The sequence below is a fragment of the Furipterus horrens genome, unplaced genomic scaffold (assembly GCF_987537825.1).
Source record: "Furipterus horrens unplaced genomic scaffold, mFurHor1.1.pri manual_scaffold_2, whole genome shotgun sequence".
Classification (NCBI taxonomy): domain Eukaryota; kingdom Metazoa; phylum Chordata; class Mammalia; order Chiroptera; family Furipteridae; genus Furipterus; species Furipterus horrens.
This window is the reverse complement of record NW_028327172.1, coordinates 49,462,753-49,482,874: the sequence shown is the minus strand read 5'-3', so window position 1 is coordinate 49,482,874 and position 20,122 is coordinate 49,462,753. Positions and strand designations below refer to the sequence as shown.

Here is a 20,122-nt window from a genome sequence, read left to right as displayed (position 1 = left end):
CGACAAAGAGCGCAGAGAGAACTACAAGTCCGGGAGCGCAGCGCGCGGTCCCGGGCCGCCACGCCCCTGGGCTGAACTCCAGGCCTCCGCCCCTCTCGCTAAAGCTGCGCTGGCAGCGCGTGGAGGGGAAGCTGCAGCGCTCGGGCAAGGAGGTGGGTGCGGCGAGGCCGGGGGCGCAGGGCTCAGGTACAGCCGGTGAGGGGGCGCGGGCGCACCGGGGCACCTGTCCTTCCATATCTCGCCGTTCTCATCTGTGCGATGGGGATGGTAACTCGTATGGCTGCAGGGGAGGGGGCGCTTAATCGAGGAGAGGAGGCGGAGCTGGAGGAAGGAGCCGGGAAGGATGGCGATGGTAGGAAAACCCGGCCTGATGAGAGTCGAGACTGTTGGGAGGAGTCTTTGGCGGATGAGAAGGGGATTGCGCGTGAGGTCAGACAGGGGGAATCCAAGGCAGGAGAGTGCGTGCTGGGACTGCCGATGAAGCAAGCCTGGGTTGGATTAGGTGGAATAGGGAAAGAAGGGGCGGGGAGAAAAATGAAAAGGACTCCTCCCAGCCCTGGAAATCCCGGTGTCGGTAGCGCTGATCGAGTTTGGGAAAGGGGGTGCGCAAGTGCGCCAATACCTGCGAATGCACACAACGCCTTCCTTTTCTCGTGACTAGAAATAAAGAGCCCAGCCCTTGAACTCAGTGCGTCACACACATGATCTCATTCAACTCGCACACTCTGTAAAGGCGTCACCATATCTGTTTACAAGTGAGGAACCTGAGGCTCAGAGAAGTGAAGTGACTTGCCCTAAACCACCCAAGACTCCTTACTCCAAAGACGCTGCTTTTTTTCCCTGCACTCTAGGGAGGCAGAGGATTAGTCTGGAGCGGGTGCTAGGAAAGAAAAAAAAAAGTTTTGCTATCCTGCCTTTTGCAGGTTGTGTGACAGGACCTGCACACAACCCTTCAGAATGCCAGCCAACCTGTAAGGCAACTCTCCTGTGGCTATTGTCAGGATGAAATGAGGAGATGGATTTAAAAGCCCTTTGTTTACAAATTATCATTGTTAGGAGCAGGAAAACCTAACATTAGGAAAAGTGGTTGCAACAGTGCCGAAGAAAATCACAAGATGAAGCCTGAGAATTGTGCTGAGAGAATGAAGGAAAATTCTGGAACAGCATAATGGGGGGTGATGGTGATTGTTGTTGGGAACCTGTAACAGGTGAGAGAAGATTTTGCTGGGCAAATGAGGAGGTCAAATTGCCACGTCAGGTGGCTTTCCTCCTGTAGCCCACCTTTCCCTATCCCATGGGTTACTTGGGCAGCTCACTCCAGGGTCCAGGTATGTCACCTGAGTCCAGGTAATAATTTTTCCTCCTACAGTGTGGGTTGTGGGGATAATGGAACAACCTATGGGCTTCTTAGAGATATGAACTGGGCAGAAGAGGGCTAAAACTCTAGCTGTTGCGTGGAGGGAGGCCGGGAAGAGAAGGTGAAAGGCGGTCCCCCGGGGTTGTGAGCCAGTCTTTATCCTGGCAGGCTGAGTAAGGTGGGAAAGTTTCATCTGGTATACTGGGAGAGACACCTTACATTACTCCCTCTGAGTGAACATTTTCATCCTTAAAATTTACCCAACCATGTTCTCCCAACGCCTACACAGTGGAAGTTTTTGCATTTACTTCTATGTGGTCACCTGGGCCTTACCCTGGGCCTTAGATTCCAAATGGAAAATTCAAGAGAATGTTTCCAAAATAAAAAGTTTTTAAAATTCCAAAGAGGGTGATAAATCTCCCTTATGGTAGATGACAGTCATTAAGGGGTGAGGAAAATGGATCTGACTAAACTGGAGGAAATTTCTTCCCCTTCCCCTGCTTGCCTGCTTCTGGGGGTACAGAGAGGAGAGAGCCCAGCCCCAGCAGGGTAAAGTGGGCCTTGGTAGGGATGAGACTAAAACTCTAGAGATGCAGAGGAAGAAGGAATGACTTCTCGCTGAGGGGCCTAGAAGATGAATGGGATTTGCCTTCACGGTGCTGGCAGAGGGGATAGCAGGTGCCAAATTGCAGAGGCAAGAGAGCCTGGCATGAAAGTAGAGATAATACTAGTGCAGGCATTCCTCAGAGATGTTGCAGGTTCAGTTCCAGGCCACCACAATAAATGACTATTGCAATAAAGCAAGTCATGATCTTTTTGCAGCTGGTGGGGGGGTCTTGCCTTCCATTTGTAAACAACAACAACAAAAAAAAGCCTGTGATGTGGAAAATGAGGTGCACTTGTATCTACTTCAGCTGAGTTCAACATGAATAAAGTGCCTAGCACAGTAGTTACTGCTCAGTAAATGTCATCTGTTATTGTTACTGCTGCTGCTATGATAGTGGTCACATCATCTATGCAGGAATTGGTCCACAGTGCTAGTTAAGTGGTAGAGCCTGATGCCAGTGCAGACCCAGGTGATGTCAAATCCCATTCACTTTCCTCCTCCCCACGAAGCTCCTCCAGTTCTTTCTAACCATCACAACAATTGTGAGGCCCAGAAGTGGCCCCCGTTTGTGAACATTCTCCAGGAGCCATGACAGGAGTTTTTTTTTCTGTAGTAGCCGAGACTCTGGGTTCTGGAAGCAGGAGAAACAAGGTGTGAACAGCCCTCTTCTCCCAGCCTGGGTCCCAGCAGAGAGGCAGGAAGGCCTAGTGTGGTTTCTGTGGGCAGTGGGTCTGTGTTGGGTGACCTCTCCCTACTGTGGGCTATTTCATCTTAGCCCTAGTTGACTTCCTCATCCTCCAAAGCACAGTGACACATGGAGATTTTCAAAGCTTCTTAGTAATAGTGATAACAAATCTCCTATTCATTGGGATTGGGCACTCTGACTAGAACTTGACATCTATAGCCCTGTGGGGACATGTTCTTTTCTTCCCCCTTCTTTCAAAATAAAGGTATTTTTAGAATGTTCAAACCTACAGAAAAGTTTAAAGAATAGCCTTTCACCTAGATGTACCAACTCATTTTGTTGATTTTGCTTTTACACACACATTTTTTTGGTAAACTATTTAAAAGTTACAGACATCTTGATACTTGACCCCTAAATTCTTTAGCATGTATCTCCTAATTATAATATTCTCCTACAATAACCATAATACTATCATCATACCTAAGAAAATTAGCAAGAAGTCAATATTTAATAAACAGTTGATACTCAAATTTCTCCAGCTGCCAGAAATCTCATGTAGCTTTTTAAAAATCAGATGCAGTCAAGATTCATGCATTGCATTTAGCTATATCTTTAAGCAACTTGTCTGATCTAGATAGAGCCCTTCCACCTGTTCAAATTTGTTTGATTATTTTATCAATAATTAGATTTGTTCCGGTAATAGATACAAGACTTCTTATTGCGTCGCATCAGGAGGCATATGGTATCAGGTCCTGCTATCCACGAATGCTAAATTTATTGGTTAAGGTCATGACAGCCTGATCTCTCCATAGAAGGATAAATTTTCCCCTTTGTAATTAAATAGTAGTCTGTGGAGTGGTTCTTTGAGACTTGGAATTGTGTGTTCGTGATAACCTTTCACTCCACATCCATTGATGATCCTTGCCTGAATTGCAGCACTGAGGATTACAAATGGTAATTTTCTAATTATGCCAGTCTTACTATATTTATTAGCTGCTATTCTTTGTTCTAGAATAAGTTTTCCTCTATGTGTGTGTATGTGTGTGTCTTTCTCACTCCCTGTACTTTCCCTCTTTTTTCTTTTTGGAGAAATAGACTTATGATTTTTTAGAGTTCAGTGTATTATAACCCACTATCATCACTGATCTTTTTGGTATTCAAACTATCTCAAATTTGGCCAATGAGAATCCCTTCATGCCAGCTCCTGTGTTTTTTTGTTTTATTTTTTATTGAGATATAATTGACATATAACATTGTATTCATTTTAAATGTACAACATAATGATTTGATATATGTATATTTTGAGAAATTACCACAATACATTTAGTTAACATCCATCAACACATATAGTTACAATTCTTTTTTTCTTTTGATAAGTGTTAAGATCTCCTCTGTTCTTCTGACATGACCTCATTAATCTTTTATTGCTTCTTTCCTATCTGACAAGGGAAGTTCCGGGCTCACTTTGAATGTTTCCTGTTGAAGTCCTGGAATCATCAGCTTTTCCAGGGAACCCTGGTTTGTTTGTTTTTTTGTAGAAGATAACATTTAGAAACTAAGACCTGGGGTCAGGTGTGCTCACTATTACTGGTGTATCATTTCTAGGCTCTTTGAGCACAGCTAAGAAATGATGGATAATGGATGGATAATCATTGCTTAATAGATTCATTGTAGTCACAACAACTGGTCCTCACTGTGTAAAAGGAGTAGATGGCACAGAAAATAGTTTCATCATGGAAGCTCAGTGGGCATTAATGTAGGGAATTGCACAGAAAGAGCCCGTGCCTTTTCCAGGGTTCCATGAGTGTACAGGCTGCTGGCTGGGACCTCTGTGGCTGGGTTGAGTCCCTTCCTCAAAACTCAAGTTAGAGAAGACACCCGAGGCTGCCTCCAAAAGACTGGTTTTCTGAGCAATGTCCAACCCCAGGTCCTCCCAGAGGCCTTGACTCAGAGGGCAAGAATGCACACAATGCCCTGAGTCAGGAATTCATCCTCTATGAGTTTGTGAAATAAAGATAATGTGACCTGTCTTGCCAGGGTCCCAGAGCCATGGTAAGGATATATATTTTGTAATTGCTAACAAGTCTTTTCAACACATACTATAAAAATTCCTTCTCTTTTTCATTGTTTGCTTTATAATCCAATTTAATATATTACACTAACATAACTACTCTTTTTCGAATATTATTTCAGGTTATCACTCATCAACTTTTCCAAACTGAGATTTTAATCTTTTAAAACCTTTTTTAAAAATTATTTTTATTGTATTATTTTCCATTATCATTTATTCCCCTTATACCCTCTACCCCCATCACAATCACCACACTGTTGTCCACGTCCATGAGTCCTTTTTCTTTTTGCTCCATCCTCTACCCCCTAATCTCCCCCAGAGCTGTCAGCCTGCTCTTCATCTATGACTCTGTCTCTGTTTTGCTTGTTAGTTCTATGTGTTCATTAGATTCCACAAATGAGTGAAATCATATGGTGTTTGTCTTTCTCTGGCTTATTTCACTTAGCATCATATTCTCCAGGTCCATCCATGCTGTCGCAAGGGAAAATTTTCCTTTTTTGTGGCCCAGTAGTACTCCATTGTGTAAGTATCCCATAGTTGTTCTACCCACTCATCTGTTGATGGACATGTGGGCTGCTTCCACATCTCAGAGATTGTCAGTACTGCAATGAGCAGAGAGGTGCTTATGTTCTTTCTAATTAGTGTCTCAGGTTTCTTAGGATAAATTACCAGAAGTAGAATTGCTGGGTCATAAGGCAGTTCCATTTTACATTTTTCAGGTATCTCTATACTGCTTTCTACAGTGGCTGCATTAATATGCATTTCCACCAACAGTGCAAAAGTGTTCCCCTTTTTACACATCCTCACCAGCACTTGTTTATAGATTTATTGATGACAGCCATTCTGACTGGTGTGAGGTGTTATCTAATGGTGGTTTTAATTTGCATCTCTCTGATGGCTAATGACATTAAGCATCTTTTCATATGTCTATTGGCCATCTGTGCATCCTCTTTGGAGAAGGGTCTGTTCAGGTCCTTTGCCCATTTTTTAATTGGATTGTTTTTTTGGTATTGAGTTTTATAAATTCTTTATAAATTTCAGATATTAACCCCCTATTAGATGTACAGTAGTCCCTCTCTATCGGAGTTCACTTATCGCGGCCTCACTGTATCATGGGATTTTTTTAAATATTACATTTAATTATTTGTCGTGGATTTTTCGCTATATCATGGGATTTTGCGGTACTGTATACATACGTTGTTAACGTTACGTAAGTTTAAGAGTGTAGAATATGTTTAAGAACATAAGCAGTCTTTATAAAAGCATGGAAAAGATTAATAAGGGAGTGGGAATGGTTTATAAGTGTGTGAGAAGGGTTTGTAAAGCCTTAAAATATATATAAATACTAAAATAAATGTAAGGTTCCTACTTCGCGAATTTTCACCTATCCCGGGGGTGGGGGGGTCTAGAACGTAATATCTGCAATAAGTGAGGGAATACTGTATGAGCAAATGTTCTTCATTCAGTGGGTTGTCTTTTTATTGTTGATAATTTCCTTTGCTGTGCAAAAATTTTTTTGTTTGATGTAGTCCCATTTGTTTTTGTTTTGTTTCCCTTGCCTGAGGAAATATTTCAGATAAAATATTGCTATGAGCAATGCCTGAGATTTTACTGCTTATGTTTTCTTCTAGAAATTATATGGTTTTGCATCTAACATTTAAGTCTTTAATCCATTTTGTATTTATTCTTGAGTGTGGCGTAAGAAGGTGATATAGCTTCATTTTTCTGCATATATCTGTCCCAATTTCCCAACACCATTCAATAAACTGTCTTTAGCCCATTGTATGTGCTTGCTCCCTCTGTCAAATATTAATTGACTATAAAATGTGGGCTTAAATACTATTGGGATTGGATCAGGATAGCATAACTGTAATTAATTTTAGAACAACTTTAAGGACAACTCTTAAAAGAATTACAGTTATCTATTTAAATCCTATTTATGCTTCTTAATAAACTGTCATAGCCTCTGTTACTAGAGGCAGCACAGGCTTTGGAGAAAGGGCTCACTTAGAATTCTAGCTCTCCTGCCTCTAACTACGATCTTTTCTTTTTCTTTTTTTTATCAGTACAGAAGTCTTTTATTATTTTTTCACACTTATCATACCATGAATTCATAGGGAATAGGTTCCAGCAGCTCAGGCTCCTTTCCATTGGTTCTCACAAAGTGTGCTTCTCTGGGTGGAGCAGGCGAACGCTTCAGTTGAACCCAGGTACCCTTCTCTTTGGCTTCCTTCTTTTTCTGATCATTTTCCTTCACACATTTCAGGAAGCTAATATGATCAATATGTACATTAATTCTCTTGGCAAGAATCTTGCCCTTAACTTGCTGTTTACAACTGTGCCCACTGCATGCTGGGTGACATTGTAGACTCTTCCAGTTTTGCCATGGTAACATTTGTGGGGCATTCCTTTTTGAACAGTGCCCATTCCCTTGATATCTACAATATCACCTTTCTTGTAGATTCGCATGTATGTAGCCAAAGGGACAACTCCATGTTTTCTAAAAGGCCTAGAGAACATATAGGTACCTCTCCTCTTTCCCTCTGTGTTAGTCATTTTGGCAAATTACTGAAAGATGGCGGTTCCGGCCGAAAAGAAAGCTAACTGTGATCTTAGACAGCTGTCTTCACTACTCTGCTTCAGTTTTATAATTCTAAAAATTGGGATGATAATTGTACCTACCTCACAGCATCAGTGTGGTATTTTAGTGAAATAACCTATAGGAAAATGTCTCACATAGCTCAGTGCCATGTCCTAGGTGCACAGGAAATGTTGGTTCTCTGTGCCCCAGTCTTTATATAGGTCAGAATCAGTTTGAGGTGGTAGGTGTAAGCGCACCTTCTCCATGGCTGCTGAATACCCAAACAGGAGGGTTGTCACTCATAGCACAGACTTTGTAGTCAGGCCTAGGTCCAGATCGAGGCTCTGCCCCTGCTTTGTGCAAATTACTTCTCTGAGACTTGGGTTCCCATTTGTAGAATAGAGATAATACTCTCCTCCTTTAGGACTTAAATGAGTGAATGCGAATAATGCATCTAATACAGGTATGGTACATGGTAAGTACCCCTCAAGAATAAGGTGTACATATCCCTCACAAGGCCTGCGAGGACCATGGGTACCAGGACAGTTTTAGAGTAAGACTCTCTAGAGCGATGTCTTGCTGCCCTTCCTTATAGGACATCTCCTGTTAAAGAATTCTATTTTCTGTGTCACAATTAGAGGTTGCAACCAGGTGATTTTCAGGCCTTGGACTGGAATTGCCCTTTGCATGGTACCAGGCTGGGCCTTAAGACCCCCTCTCGTTTGGGCCACAGACCCTCTCAGCATCAACTTCCCCTGGCCTTTCCTGCCAGGTCAGATGGTCTGATGATCAGCATGGCACAATTTGCTGGTTTGACACCAGTGGTTTTCTTAGGGAAATGGCGTTGATCTTTTTCTCAGTTCTTTTCAAGCTGAGAGGCAAATTTGGAAAGTCTCCCGCTTATGAAAAATATTCATTCACACACAGCAGTGGGATTCCTTTATCTCCTATGTCCTGGTTCAGTTTGCATTTCCATGTGTCTTTTCTAATCTGGCTTTTAAAAACCTGACTTTTCATGTTTTGCTGCTTTGTATTTAGACATCAAGAGTCACCTCTGCAATAGAAGAGTTTAGACTCTTGGTGGATTTGCCCTGTGTCAGTTATGGAGGGACTCTGGACCATCCTGGGATCCTACCCCCCTGTCCTCAGATGTGAGTGGGCAGAGCCGCAGGCTGGCTGTGGACTAGCTGCCCCGGTCTGGCCTAGCCAGAGAATCAGGGAGTATGCATTTCTCACTCATGCTGGGACCCCATGGTGGGAAGGGGGAACGACCAGAGGTGTTGGACTCACATAGCACTGGATTCTGATCCCAGCTCCTCCAGTAACTGAACCTTTCTGAGCCTCAGCTTCCTCATCTTAAAGTGAAAATGATAGTATCTGTCTCACAGGGTGCTTGCAAAGACATCAAATGAGGCAACACATGTAAAGCATTTAGCACAATAGTATCATGCTCTGTACTTTCTATATATTTTTATTAAAAATAATTGAAAATAAATAAAATGCTACCAAGGGTTATGTGGGGCTCCTCGCATTTAAAAACAGGGAGTGTGTATTCAGCAAGTGGTGGCTGCAGAGCAGGCTGCTTCAGGGGTTCTCAAACTGGTTAAAGCTGTTACAGCCTTTTGTTGCTGTTAAAACTCCTAGGCACCTGTGCAAGGGGAAGACAGTCGTGTGTCCTGAGCAAGTCACCAGTCTCTCTGAGCCACAGTTTCCTATCTGCCAACAGGGAGAGTGATGCCTACGTTGTAGGACTGCTGTAAGAATTAAACGGGCTGATAAGTGTAAAGGCCTTGGATATAGGAAAACCCTCAGCAAATGTTCATCCCTTCCCTCTCTCAGGGCCTCCCTTCCGCCCCACCACCATCATCACAATGATAACAAAATATGTATATAACTGGTTATAACCCACTGTATGGGATTTCGTGGCACAACCACAATATCTATTTTTTTCAAGTTTATTAAGGCATAATTTATATACAGTAAAATTCACTTTTTACGTATATAGTTGTATGAGTTTTTATAATCTTTATGCAATCATTTGGCCACCACCACATCGAAATAGAGACTATTTCCTTCACTACAAAATATTCCCTCATGCTGTTAGATAGGACAAGGGTATCAAGGTCTAGGCAGTTCTTACTAAATGCTATTCTTGTTCAATGCTAAAATGTAACACAGTACTTTGCAGATGCAGTTGTAACCAGAGGAGCTTGACCCTAACCCAATAGGATAAGTTTAGCCAACGGCAAAGAGTAAATCAACATGTAATTAACCAAATAGTGTATATAAACAATGACCTAAGCAGTGGAATTGCTGAGTCATGTGAAAGGTCTACGCCAAACTATTTCCCACAGTGGTTATACCATCGTGCGTTCTCACCAGCAATGTGTGAGGGTTTCTGCTGTTCTGTGTACTCATCAGCATTTGGTATTGTCAGATTTGTTTATATGAGCCGTTTTAAATAGGTATGTAGCAGTATCTAATTGTGGCTTTAATTTTCATGTCTCTAATGACTAATGATAGTGAGCATCTTTTTATGTCTTTATCATCTATATATATCTTCTTTGTTGAAGTGTTCGTTCATGTTTTACCCATATTTTTAAATTGGGTTGTCTGTTTTCTTCTTTTTGAGGTTTGAGAGTTCTTTATATATTCTGGTTAACAGACTTTTATAAGATATGTGTTTTGCAAATATTTTATCCCAGTCTTTGTCTAATTTTCATTTTCTTTACAGTGTCTTTCGAAGAGGTTTTCATTTGGATGAAGTCCAGTTTGTCAGTTTTCTTATGGTTTGTGCCTTCTGGGTCCTATCCAAGAAATCTTTGCATAACCCAAAATCACAAAGATTTTCTCCTAGACGTTTCATAGGTCCATTATCTATTTTGAGGTGTTTGTATATGGTGCAAGGTTCTTTTTTTACATATGGATGTCTAGTGATCTGAAACTTGAAAAAGCCGGGAAGGAGGGCCATGTGCAGAGCAGATCATAACATGATGGAATGGTGAGCAGTGCTGGAGAGGGCTGTTCAGAGGACGCGGAAGCCCCGAGAGGAGAGCTATGAACCTCCTGGAGATCGGGGCACAGCCTTACAGAGAGGCAGTGAGACATCAGCAGGGCCTTAAAGGTTCACAGCAAGGAAAGAGGAGAAGGCTGGTGTAAGGAGAACAAAGGCATAGTGTGAGGGTGTGTGCTGCGGTTCCCGGAGTGACAGGCTGCCGATGACGATGAGCATAGCGCGGGAGCAGGGGGCAGGGTTAGAGGCAAGATTGGAAGAGCAAGGTGGTTTGGACAGGCAATGGTGCTTCTGGAAGATCAGTCTGCAGGCTAACAGGGAAGGTAGACAGAAAGAAGGCAGGGAGCCAAGTGAGGATGTAGAGGGAGTGAAAGTGAGGCCTGAGCACCAGGAGTAGCTATAGGGAGAGGTTCAAGGAGACAGTTGAGAAAAATTTTAGGGATGAGAAGTCAGAACTGCCTTCCAGGTCTCGGGCTCAGATAGCTCGCTGGGTGGTAAGGAGACTTCAGAGCAGGTTTGGGGAAAGAATTCTGTGTTAGGCTTCTGGTAACTGGGATATGCAGGAGGAGCCGAGTACACACTGCAGCTGTAGCTCAGTGATGTTAGTTCATCCCCTCCCGACCACAAACCCTCTGCCGTACTCATGAAGCTCCTCAGCCCCCCAGAGACGCCAGTTCCTGCCCCTCTGTGTCAGTGTGCCTTTCACATGGGGCCTGAGCATGTATGATGGTAGATACTGTGGTGCTGCCACTAGAAAATAGGGGCTTGAATGACTGGGCTCTGTGACTCATGCGTGTAGAGAGAGCACCACAGAGAGCGACCTAAGAGGCCTGCTGACTGCAGCTCTGTGTGCTGCTCTCCCCGACAAATGGCCAGAGCCACACAGCTGGGAGGTAGGGGAGGCAGCCTCTCTGTAAGGCTGTGCCCAGTCTCCAGTAGGTTAATAGCTCTCCTCTCGGTGCTTCTGGGTGCCTTGAACAGCCCTCTCCACCACTGCTCACCACTCCATCATGTTATGTCCTGCTTTGCACATGGCCCTCCTTCCCGGCTTTTGTAAGATGCAGGTCACTGGACATCCGTATGTAGAAAAAAAGACCTTAACCCAAGTACTCTGCTGCTTTTGCAGGAGAAATAGTTTAGGTGCCCACCCAAGGGCCCCCAGGTATGTCTTGTGGCTGTTAACTCCTCCACCTGTAGTGCTCTGTGCTCTTTAGCACTAATACACAGAGATATGGGGTCTGGGGCCCACAGAACTGTCAGGAAAGACAGCCCAGCCCCTGACGTCTGAGCCTGTTCTTTCCACGGAGCTGAGCCACTTCACAGAACCTGGGCCTTAAATCAAGGAGAGAGACTGAAAACTAGAATATGCAAATTACTATCTGGAAAGAAAAAGAGGTTCTGGAATGAGGAAGGGGGTGGCCTATTCCAGGACACCTGCCTGGGCCTTCTGGAAAGAATTGGCCAGACTCATCCCAAGACCAGGCACCTTCCCCAGTTGCAGGTCTGCACAGAGCAGCTGTCCCTCCCCCACCCCACTTCTCTGTTAGTTCTCCCCAGTCTCACAGCCCATCTGCTTCAGGCTGCTGCTGCTGATTTTATGGCTTCATCATCAGCTTGTTTCTCTTCAGACACTCCAGATGGTTAACACCTTTCTGCTTTATCAAAATGCCCCATTAGACAGGGATGCAATCATGAGGGGACCCAATTCCACACACCCCAAGACAGTTGGGTAGGGCAGCCAAGCACCACCTCCATCCTCAAGGTGGCGGGTCTCTATCCCCTGGAATAATGGGGTCTCAGTGCAGTCCCCTTAGAAGGCAGACATGTGGTCAGAAATACTCTGGCCTACTCGCCACCCTTGCTGGGTGACTTTGGGGAAGTCCTGCCCCCCTCCACCTCCCGGATCTCTGTTTTCCTATCTGGATGGTGAGCGTGCCAAGGATTCATTCCCAACCTACTCCCACAGCACCTGGTACATCTCCCCTGTCACTGCATCCTCAATGTCTCTGGTCTCAGTATCCCCCACCAGCCTGGGCTCTTCTCAAGGTCAGCAGTGGGGTCAATTCCTCTCTCTGCCACCCACACCCAACATCGGGAAAGACTGCTGAATCTGACCTATAGGTTGGCTCTTGGGAAAGTATCAAGTTGGAAGCAGAAATGGCACATCCCCTGCTTTCTAAAACCTTAGAGTAGATGTAGAATGCAAGACTTCATGTTGAAGGAGATGCTAGAGGCTGTGAAGTCAGTGGGCTAGGGAGGCTCTGTAAGAGCCCTCAAGAAGGGGGCTCAATGGCAGACTCCGCATTTGCACTGACCCCCCCAAGAAAGTTTCAGAAGACACTGGGGTGCCATCATGGCAGGAAAGGGCAGGCCACCAGGAGCCAAGTGCATCTTCATAGCAAGACAGGTTGTTACAGAAGGATGAGATTCCAGAAAAAGGTGTCATTTAGAGTCCAAAGGGCTGAGTGAACCATTGTGGGCCTGGCAGGTAGATGGAAATGGCATTGATCACAGCCATTTGTTGTAAGTTTTTTGAGATAGAAGGAGGCAACATTGGTACAGCAGAAGGAGCACTAGGCTTGGAGTACAAATCTCAGAGCATTTGTTAGGTACTTCAGTGTACCAGACTTTGACTAGTAAGCATTTACACAATTTTCTCTCATATAAAAGGACTTGGGTTTGAATTCTGGTATGGTCCTTTACCTCTCTGTGTGGGGAATAAATCCAGGCACAATTTTTCTCATCTGCACAAGATGGATGATGGCATTGTCTGTCAAAAGATATATGACCATTATGTATGCAAATATAAGAGCAGGTACATAACATTCAGTCCAGGCACATTTCCTCTCTTTCCCTAATCCAGTGATTCTCTATCTTAACATTTAGAATTACTGAAGGCATTTTTCAAAAAAAATAACTAATTTGGGGCAACATTCCAGACCAATTAAAACAATTGCTGGAAGGTGGGACCCTGGCTTCATTTTTTATTTTTTTAAATTTTTTGTTTCAATTACAATTGACATACATTATTGTTAGTTTCAGGTGTCCACCCAAGTGATTAGACATTATATAACTTACTAAGTGATCATCCTGATAAATCTCACACCCATCTGACAACATCGTCGGCGGCGGCAGCCGTCCGTCTCGAGAGACGATGGTGTAGCTTCTTAAGAGTCCATCTGCACCGCCGAGAATGGTTGTGCAGTCCGACTCGGGAGTGACACGGTATCTGTCTCCTCCCGTGTTGAATCGACATCTTGCGATGACGCTGGAGTGTCCTCTCCAGTGAAACTGAAGCTACAGAGCCTGGGCAGGGTGATATGGAGGGTCTGCTGTTGCCCATGCAGCAGACCCCCCCCCCCTCTTCGCAGCTGAAGGGTCCAAGGGAAAGACGGAGTCAATACAGCTTGGCTTCAGGTGCGCCGCAGGAGTTGCCGGTGTTGACTACAACGTCAAACCGCCTTAGGGACTCCGGCTCCGGATTTTCTGTCGGGGTTTACTCCCTTAGCCTTTCCCCTGAAGAGGTATGCCGCAAGGCAGCGGAGGTTTTTTGGAATCAGAGTTTTCCTTCTCTGATGTGCCCTGACTGGAAGATCGAACCAGCGACACTTAGCTCGCAGGCTGACGCTCAATCCACTGAGCCAAACCAGCCCATCTGACAACATAGTTATTAGAATATTATTTTACATCCTTATGACTATTCTGTAACTACCAATTTGTACTTCTTAATCCCTTCACCTTTTTCACCCATGCCTCAAACCCCCTCCCATCTGGCAACAGTCAAAATGTTCTCTGTATTTATGAGTCTCTTTCTGTTCTGCTTGTTCATTTATTTTTGTTTTTTAGATTCAATTGTTGATATGTATTTATTGCCATTTTATTGTTCACAACATTTTTTCATTTCTTCTTCTCTTCTTCTTTCTTCTTCTTTCTTCTTCTTTCTTCTTCCTCCTCCTCCTTCTCCTTCGACTCTTTAACAATTTCATATAATACTGGTTTGGTGGTGATGAACTCCTTTAGCTTTTTCTTGTCTGAGAAGCTCTTTATTTCTCCTTTGATTCTAAATGATAGCTTGTCTGGGTAGAAAAATGTTGGTAGGTCTTTGCTTTTCATCACTTTGAATATTTCTTCAAATCCCTCCTGATCTGAAAAGTTTCTGTGAAGAAACCAGCTGACAGTCTTATGGGAGCTCCCTTGTAAGTAATTCACTGCTTTTCCCTTGTTGCTTTTAAGATTCTGTCTGTCTTTAAGTGTTTGCATTTTAATTATGATGTGTCTTGGTGTGGGCCTCTTTGGGATCATCTTGTTTGGGACTCTGTGCCTCCTGGACTTGTATGTCTATTTCCTTCACCAACTTAAGAAAGTTTTCTTTCATTATTTTTTCAAATAGTTTTTCAATTTCTTGCTGTCTCTTCTCCTCCTGGCACCCCATTATGTGAATGTTGGTATGCTTAAAGTTGTCCCAGAGGCTCTTTACACTCTTTTTCTTTTTTCTTTAATCCTTTTTCTATTTTCTGTTCTGATTGGGTGTCTTTTGCTTCTTTACCTTCCAAATCACTGATTTGATCTTCGTCTTCATCTACTCCACATTGAGTCCCTATAATGTGTTCTTCATTTCAGTTAATGTACACGTCATTTCTGACTGGTTCTTTCTTGTTTTCTATCTCCGTTCTTATGTTTCCTATCTCTTAGTTGAAATTCTCACTAAGTTCGTCTACTCTTCCCCTAAGTTCATTGAGCGCCCTTATAACCATTGTTTTGAACTCTGCATCTAGTAGACTGCTTGTCTCCAGTTTGTATAGTTCTTTTTCTATAGGTTTTTGTTTTTTTTTTAAGGTTGAGACATGTTTGTCTCCTCATTTTGGCAGGCTCCTTTTGTTTGTTTCTATGTATTAAGTAGAGCTGCTACATCTCCCAGGCTTGGTAGAGTGGTCTAACATAGTAGGCGTTTTGTAGGGTCTATTGGCACAGCCTCCCCAGTCACCCAAGCTGGGCACTCATGGTGTTCCCTCTGTGTGGGCTTTGTACACCCTCCTCTTGTAGTTGAGCCTTGATTGCTGTTGGCACATCTGTGAGAGGTATTTACCCCCAGGCTGATCAGCTGCAAGAACTGGCTACAAACACCGACTTCCAACCACTGTGGAGGATCAGCTGTGCTTGGGTCCACCCCACAGAGCAGGACTTACTTCAGCAGGGCTCTGGTGACCACTGAGACTGCCCCTTGAGAGTGTCGCTTGTAGAGGTGGTTGGGTGGTGGTCCTTCAAGGTGGTCTGAAGCTGTCCACTGGGTGCACTGGCTCTGGGGCCTCCTGGAAGGTGCAGACCAAGGTCAGCCACCTCCTGTGTTCTGCCAGCATGAGCTACAAAGCAATCAGCAGATGGCTGCTACTTGTGCTGGACTTGGAGGTGCCCAGGCAAGGCCAAGCTGTGAACCAAGGCTGGTTGCTACTAGTGCTGGGCCTGGGGCCACTTAGTGAGAGGTGTGGGTCTTGCTGAGACCAGATGCTGCTTGTTTGAGATATTTTAGGAAAATCTGAAGCATGAAACAAGATGGGACATTTGTATGGGAAAGCCACTGGAAACAACTTGGGTGGGCCCAAAAGTTGCATGGGGCAGGGCCTCAGGGAAACACCAGGGCATGGCAAATGATGTGAACCAGGTTGATGGAAATTCAGATATGGCAGGCTCTGTAGGTGGAAGGCTCATTAAAAGAACAATGGCCTCAGCCAGCACTTCTCTATCTGGGAGAAAGCTCGCACACTCCCTCCCCCCACCCCAGCTCTCACCCTGATGCAGGACAATTCAGTTTCTCCCCACATGCCTTTGGTGCCTTTCAAGCTGCTGCCTCCGTGCTGGAGCTCAGAGGGAGTGGATCTAAGTAAGTCTGTGCATGGGCCCTTTAAGAGGAACTTCCTGGGGCTCCAGAAGCCCTCCATCTCCCTCAGCCTCAATCCTCACTGGTTTTTAGAGCCATAAGTTATGGGGACTGCTCTTCCTGGCAGTGAAACCCCATGCCTGGGAACCATCGCTCCTCAGGGGTGACCTCTGCAGCCAAGTATCCCTTGTTTTTATCTGCCACACTTGGTTGTGGGACCAGCCCATTCTACACCTCTGCCCCTTCAACCAGTCCCGATGTGGCTTCTTTATTTCCTTAGTTGTAGGACTTTCATTGAGCCAGATTTTAGGTGGCTCTGAATGATGGTTGTTTTCTAGTTTAGTTGTAATTTTGATGTTGTTTTTTTTTAACTCCCTAGGGAACCTAATATGCTTTAAACAGTGTGGCAGTTATAACCCATCCATTTGTTCATTAAGTATTAATTTATTTTGACCTAAAGGACTGTAGGCTTGATCTACAATAAGGAGTTGAGAACTGTACCTACCCAGATGTTACGGACTGAATGTCTGTGTCCCACAAAATTCATGTTGAAATCCTAACCTCCAATGTGATGGTATAAAGAGGTAGGACCTTTGGAAGGTGAATAGGTCATGAGGGTAGAGAGCAGGGTTAGTGCCTTACAAAGGAGACTCCAGAGAGCGCACTTGCCCCTTCTGCCACATGAGGACACAGAAGAAAGACAGCCTCTGTCAGACACCAGATCTGCCCACAGCTTGATCTTTGACTTCCAATCTCCAGGACTGAGAAATAAATGTTACTAAGCCACCCAGTCTATAGTATTCTGCTATAGCAGCTCCAACAAGCTAAGACACCAACTATGGGTTGAGTGGTGGTCATTTCTAACTTTTCTCCCTCTCTAGGACTACTTCCCAGCACCCCAGCCTCCTGCCATGTCCGATCCCATCACACTAAATGTCGGGGGAAAGCTCTATACAACCTCACTAGCAACCTTGACGAGCTTCCCCGACTCCATGCTAGGTGCCATGTTCAGTGGGAAGATGCCCACCAAGAGGGACAGCCAAGGCAACTGCTTCATTGACCGCGATGGCAAAGTGTTCCGCTACATCCTCAATTTCCTACGGACCTCCCACCTCGACTTACCTGAGGACTTCCAGGAGATGGGCCTGCTCCGCAGGGAGGCTGACTTCTACCAGGTGCAACCCCTGATAGAGGCGCTACAGGAGAAGGAGGTGGAGCTCTCTAAGGCAGAAAAGAATGCCATGCTCAATATCACGCTGAACCAGCGTGTGCAGACGGTCCACTTCACCGTGCGTGAGGCCCCCCAGATCTACAGCCTGTCCTCCTCCAGCATGGAGGTCTTCAATGCCAACATCTTCAGCACCTCTTGCCTCTTCCTCAAGCTCCTTGGCTCCAAGCTCTTCTACTGCTCTAATGGCAATCTCTCCTCTATCACCACCCACTTACAGGACCCCAACCACCTGACTCTCGACTGGGTGGCCAATGTGGAGGGCCTCCCAGAAGAGGAGTACACCAAGCAGAACCTCAAGAGGCTCTGGGTGGTGCCCGCCAACAAGCAGATCAACAGCTTCCAGGTCTTTGTGGAGGAGGTGCTGAAAATTGCTCTAAGTGATGGCTTCTGCATCGATTCTTCTCACCCACATGCTCTGGATTTTATGAACAATAAGATTATTCGACTAATACGGTACAGATAAACGCAAGCCACATTGGAGGGAGGCCTCCAAGAAGCTCTATGTCAACCAAGATCTTAAGGAATGTCTCACCAGTGGTGTGAGGCAGGGCACTCTACTAATCTGTATTAATCGTGTAGCAGGACTTGATTCGCCCCATGATGCAGTCCACTTGTAGGAATCCATGTGTCCTCTCAACAGAGTCTCCTTTTTTCTTGCCATTTTGAACTGGAGATGGGCAGTCTGTATGACAAGTGGAGAGTCTGCCCATGTGTCCTAAGGAAGCCATCAGAGGGCTTTCTGGCTAGAGAGGAGGGCTTTCTGTCATGGACTCCATCTCTATACCACTAGTCAGTGCCTCACCTGCCATCTGAATAAGAGCCCCTGATTGAGGGGATGAGGTGAGAACAAGATGCTCCCTTCAGTTTCCCAGGATGGAAAGTACCCAGGGATCCCCAGCACCCCTGCTTCTCTGTCTGGAAGATGCAGCCAGGACCTTGGACTTGTTTGCCCAACAGCAACCATGTTTGACTGGCTTGGAAAAGCAGTATGTTCTCAAAGCTGTATTGGCCCCTGCTGGGGGAGAGATTTGAGCCCTGGCATGGCCTAGAGGAGTGAGCATCCAAGCAGGGTTCAGAAGATGGGGATATCCCTTTTGACTGGGTCAACTTGAAGCATTTTGGGATTTTGGGTTTCAGAAATGGCCTGCTGTCCCTGTGCAGGCTTGAAAATCTGGAGCCAGTGCAATGAAAGGCACCTCATACTGTAGCCTGTTACCTGACTTTGTAATCCTTTCTCCAAGAGCTTGAGGTATCATTGAAACAAGTCATTTTAAACAAATATATTATGGACTCTCCAGGTTGAAAAGTAATTCAACAGTCACTTAGTCCTCCCTCATCCCAGCATACCCCAGCACATTTGGGGATGAGTCTCTCCCCCATTCCGCCAAATGATCACCCGTCTCCACTTGCACACCTCCAGTGATGGGAAGCTCACCATCCCTGAAGAAGCCCCTGCTGTGGTTGGCCATTACTGGCCGTTAGAAAGTTCTGATAGTAAGCCAAAAATCTGTCCTTCCACTCCCATTTTCTGGTCTTCGTTCTGTTTTCTGGTCTAATTCTCACCCAAATATGTATTTCTCTTTCAAAATAGTCACCCTGAGACACCAGACACTCGTTCTGAAAATATTATTAGGATTCCCCTTTGGAATCTTCTTCAGAACCAAGGTTAGCCCTCTCCCATCCTCTGTAAGTCAACCCTATTTTGTCAGGGCTTTGCCTCCTTTGTGACCCCCATTTCACCCACCTTTCTCACCAGCCACAGCTCCACATACCCTTTGACCATCTTCTATTGGAGGATGGAGATTTGCCAACCCTGAAGAAGTGCTGCCAGACCAGGGTCTCAGAAACCAGTATGCAGCTAGGAGCCTGAGTGGTCTGAACCAAAACACTGCCCTTGGACAAAGTGTCCAGCCCCTAAGACACTGTTCTGAAGGTGGTGGCCTTTCCCTGTAGTACTGTTTTAGCCATAATCAAACCATGGGCCTCCTTGGGGTGAGATCCAGGGCAAGACACCCCAAGCCTCTACTTCCCAGGGGGTGATGAGCAGTGCAGGCTTCAAAACTGCACATTATGATTCATCCCTACAGTGAGTATGGCCTTGGCAGCCCCAGAGTCTTTCCCACTGTATGAGCCCTCAAGATAAAGCAAGGGAGGCCTGCTGGCCCAGGCGCCCAAGGGCGGGGGGCTGAGGAAGGGTCTTCCCATAGCTGTGCTTTGTGAGCAGGGAGCTTGTACACCAGGCTGTGGGCAAGACCACATCCCTTAGGTAATACAGGCCTTTTCCTCCTCCAGTGGGACCCAGGAGTGACAGGTGCCCCAGGCCACCAGGCCAATGGTACCCAGAAAAGAAGCTGTGACCACAACTAAACAGTTAAGGAAGAATCTAATAAATTACGACTGCCCTATTTTCCTCTCCATAAAAATTCTTTTTCTCCCATCTTTTTGGTGCTTCTTAATTCAAGCAGCTTGACCCTAGAGAAAGTACAGGACCTATGAAGCTACTAATGTGCTGTGTGACTTTATGCAAGTCACTCACCTCACTGAGCCACTTCTGTTTCTTCATCTGTGAAATGGGCATAACAGTAATACATAACCCTACCTACCTCACAGGGCTGTTGTGAGGATCAAAGGAAATAATGTATGTGACAATACCATATAAATGATAAATGGTCGTTATTATTTTGTGTCTGCTTATAAGAGAA

At 45.1% G+C, this 20,122-nt stretch overlaps 1 protein-coding gene and 1 pseudogene across 2 annotated transcripts; one reads left to right on the top strand and one right to left on the bottom strand.

Annotated features, from left to right (window-relative positions):
• The first annotated feature begins 98 nt into the window (after nt 1-98).
• KCTD21 (potassium channel tetramerization domain containing 21) lies at nt 99-19,540 on the top strand. Of its 2 annotated transcripts, none has more exons than XM_090267786.1 (2): nt 99-152; nt 17,071-19,540. In XM_090267786.1, exon 2 carries the CDS (start codon nt 17,101-17,103, stop codon nt 17,881-17,883), a length of 783 nt encoding a protein of 260 aa, XP_090123912.1. In that variant the 5' UTR covers nt 99-152; nt 17,071-17,100; the 3' UTR covers nt 17,884-19,540. The 2 variants fall into 2 exon arrangements, with proteins under 2 accessions (XP_090123912.1, XP_090123913.1); XM_090267787.1 differs by having other exon boundaries at nt 142-186.
• LOC150018552 (large ribosomal subunit protein eL21 pseudogene) lies at nt 6,800-7,296 on the bottom strand (annotated as a pseudogene).
• Nucleotides 19,541-20,122: the final 582 nt, after the last annotated feature.

Excerpts from the sequence above, each read along its gene's own strand:
- KCTD21 (XM_090267786.1), top strand. The coding sequence starts at position 17,101 with ATGTCCGATCCCATCACACTAAATGTCGGGGGAAAGCTCTATACAACC.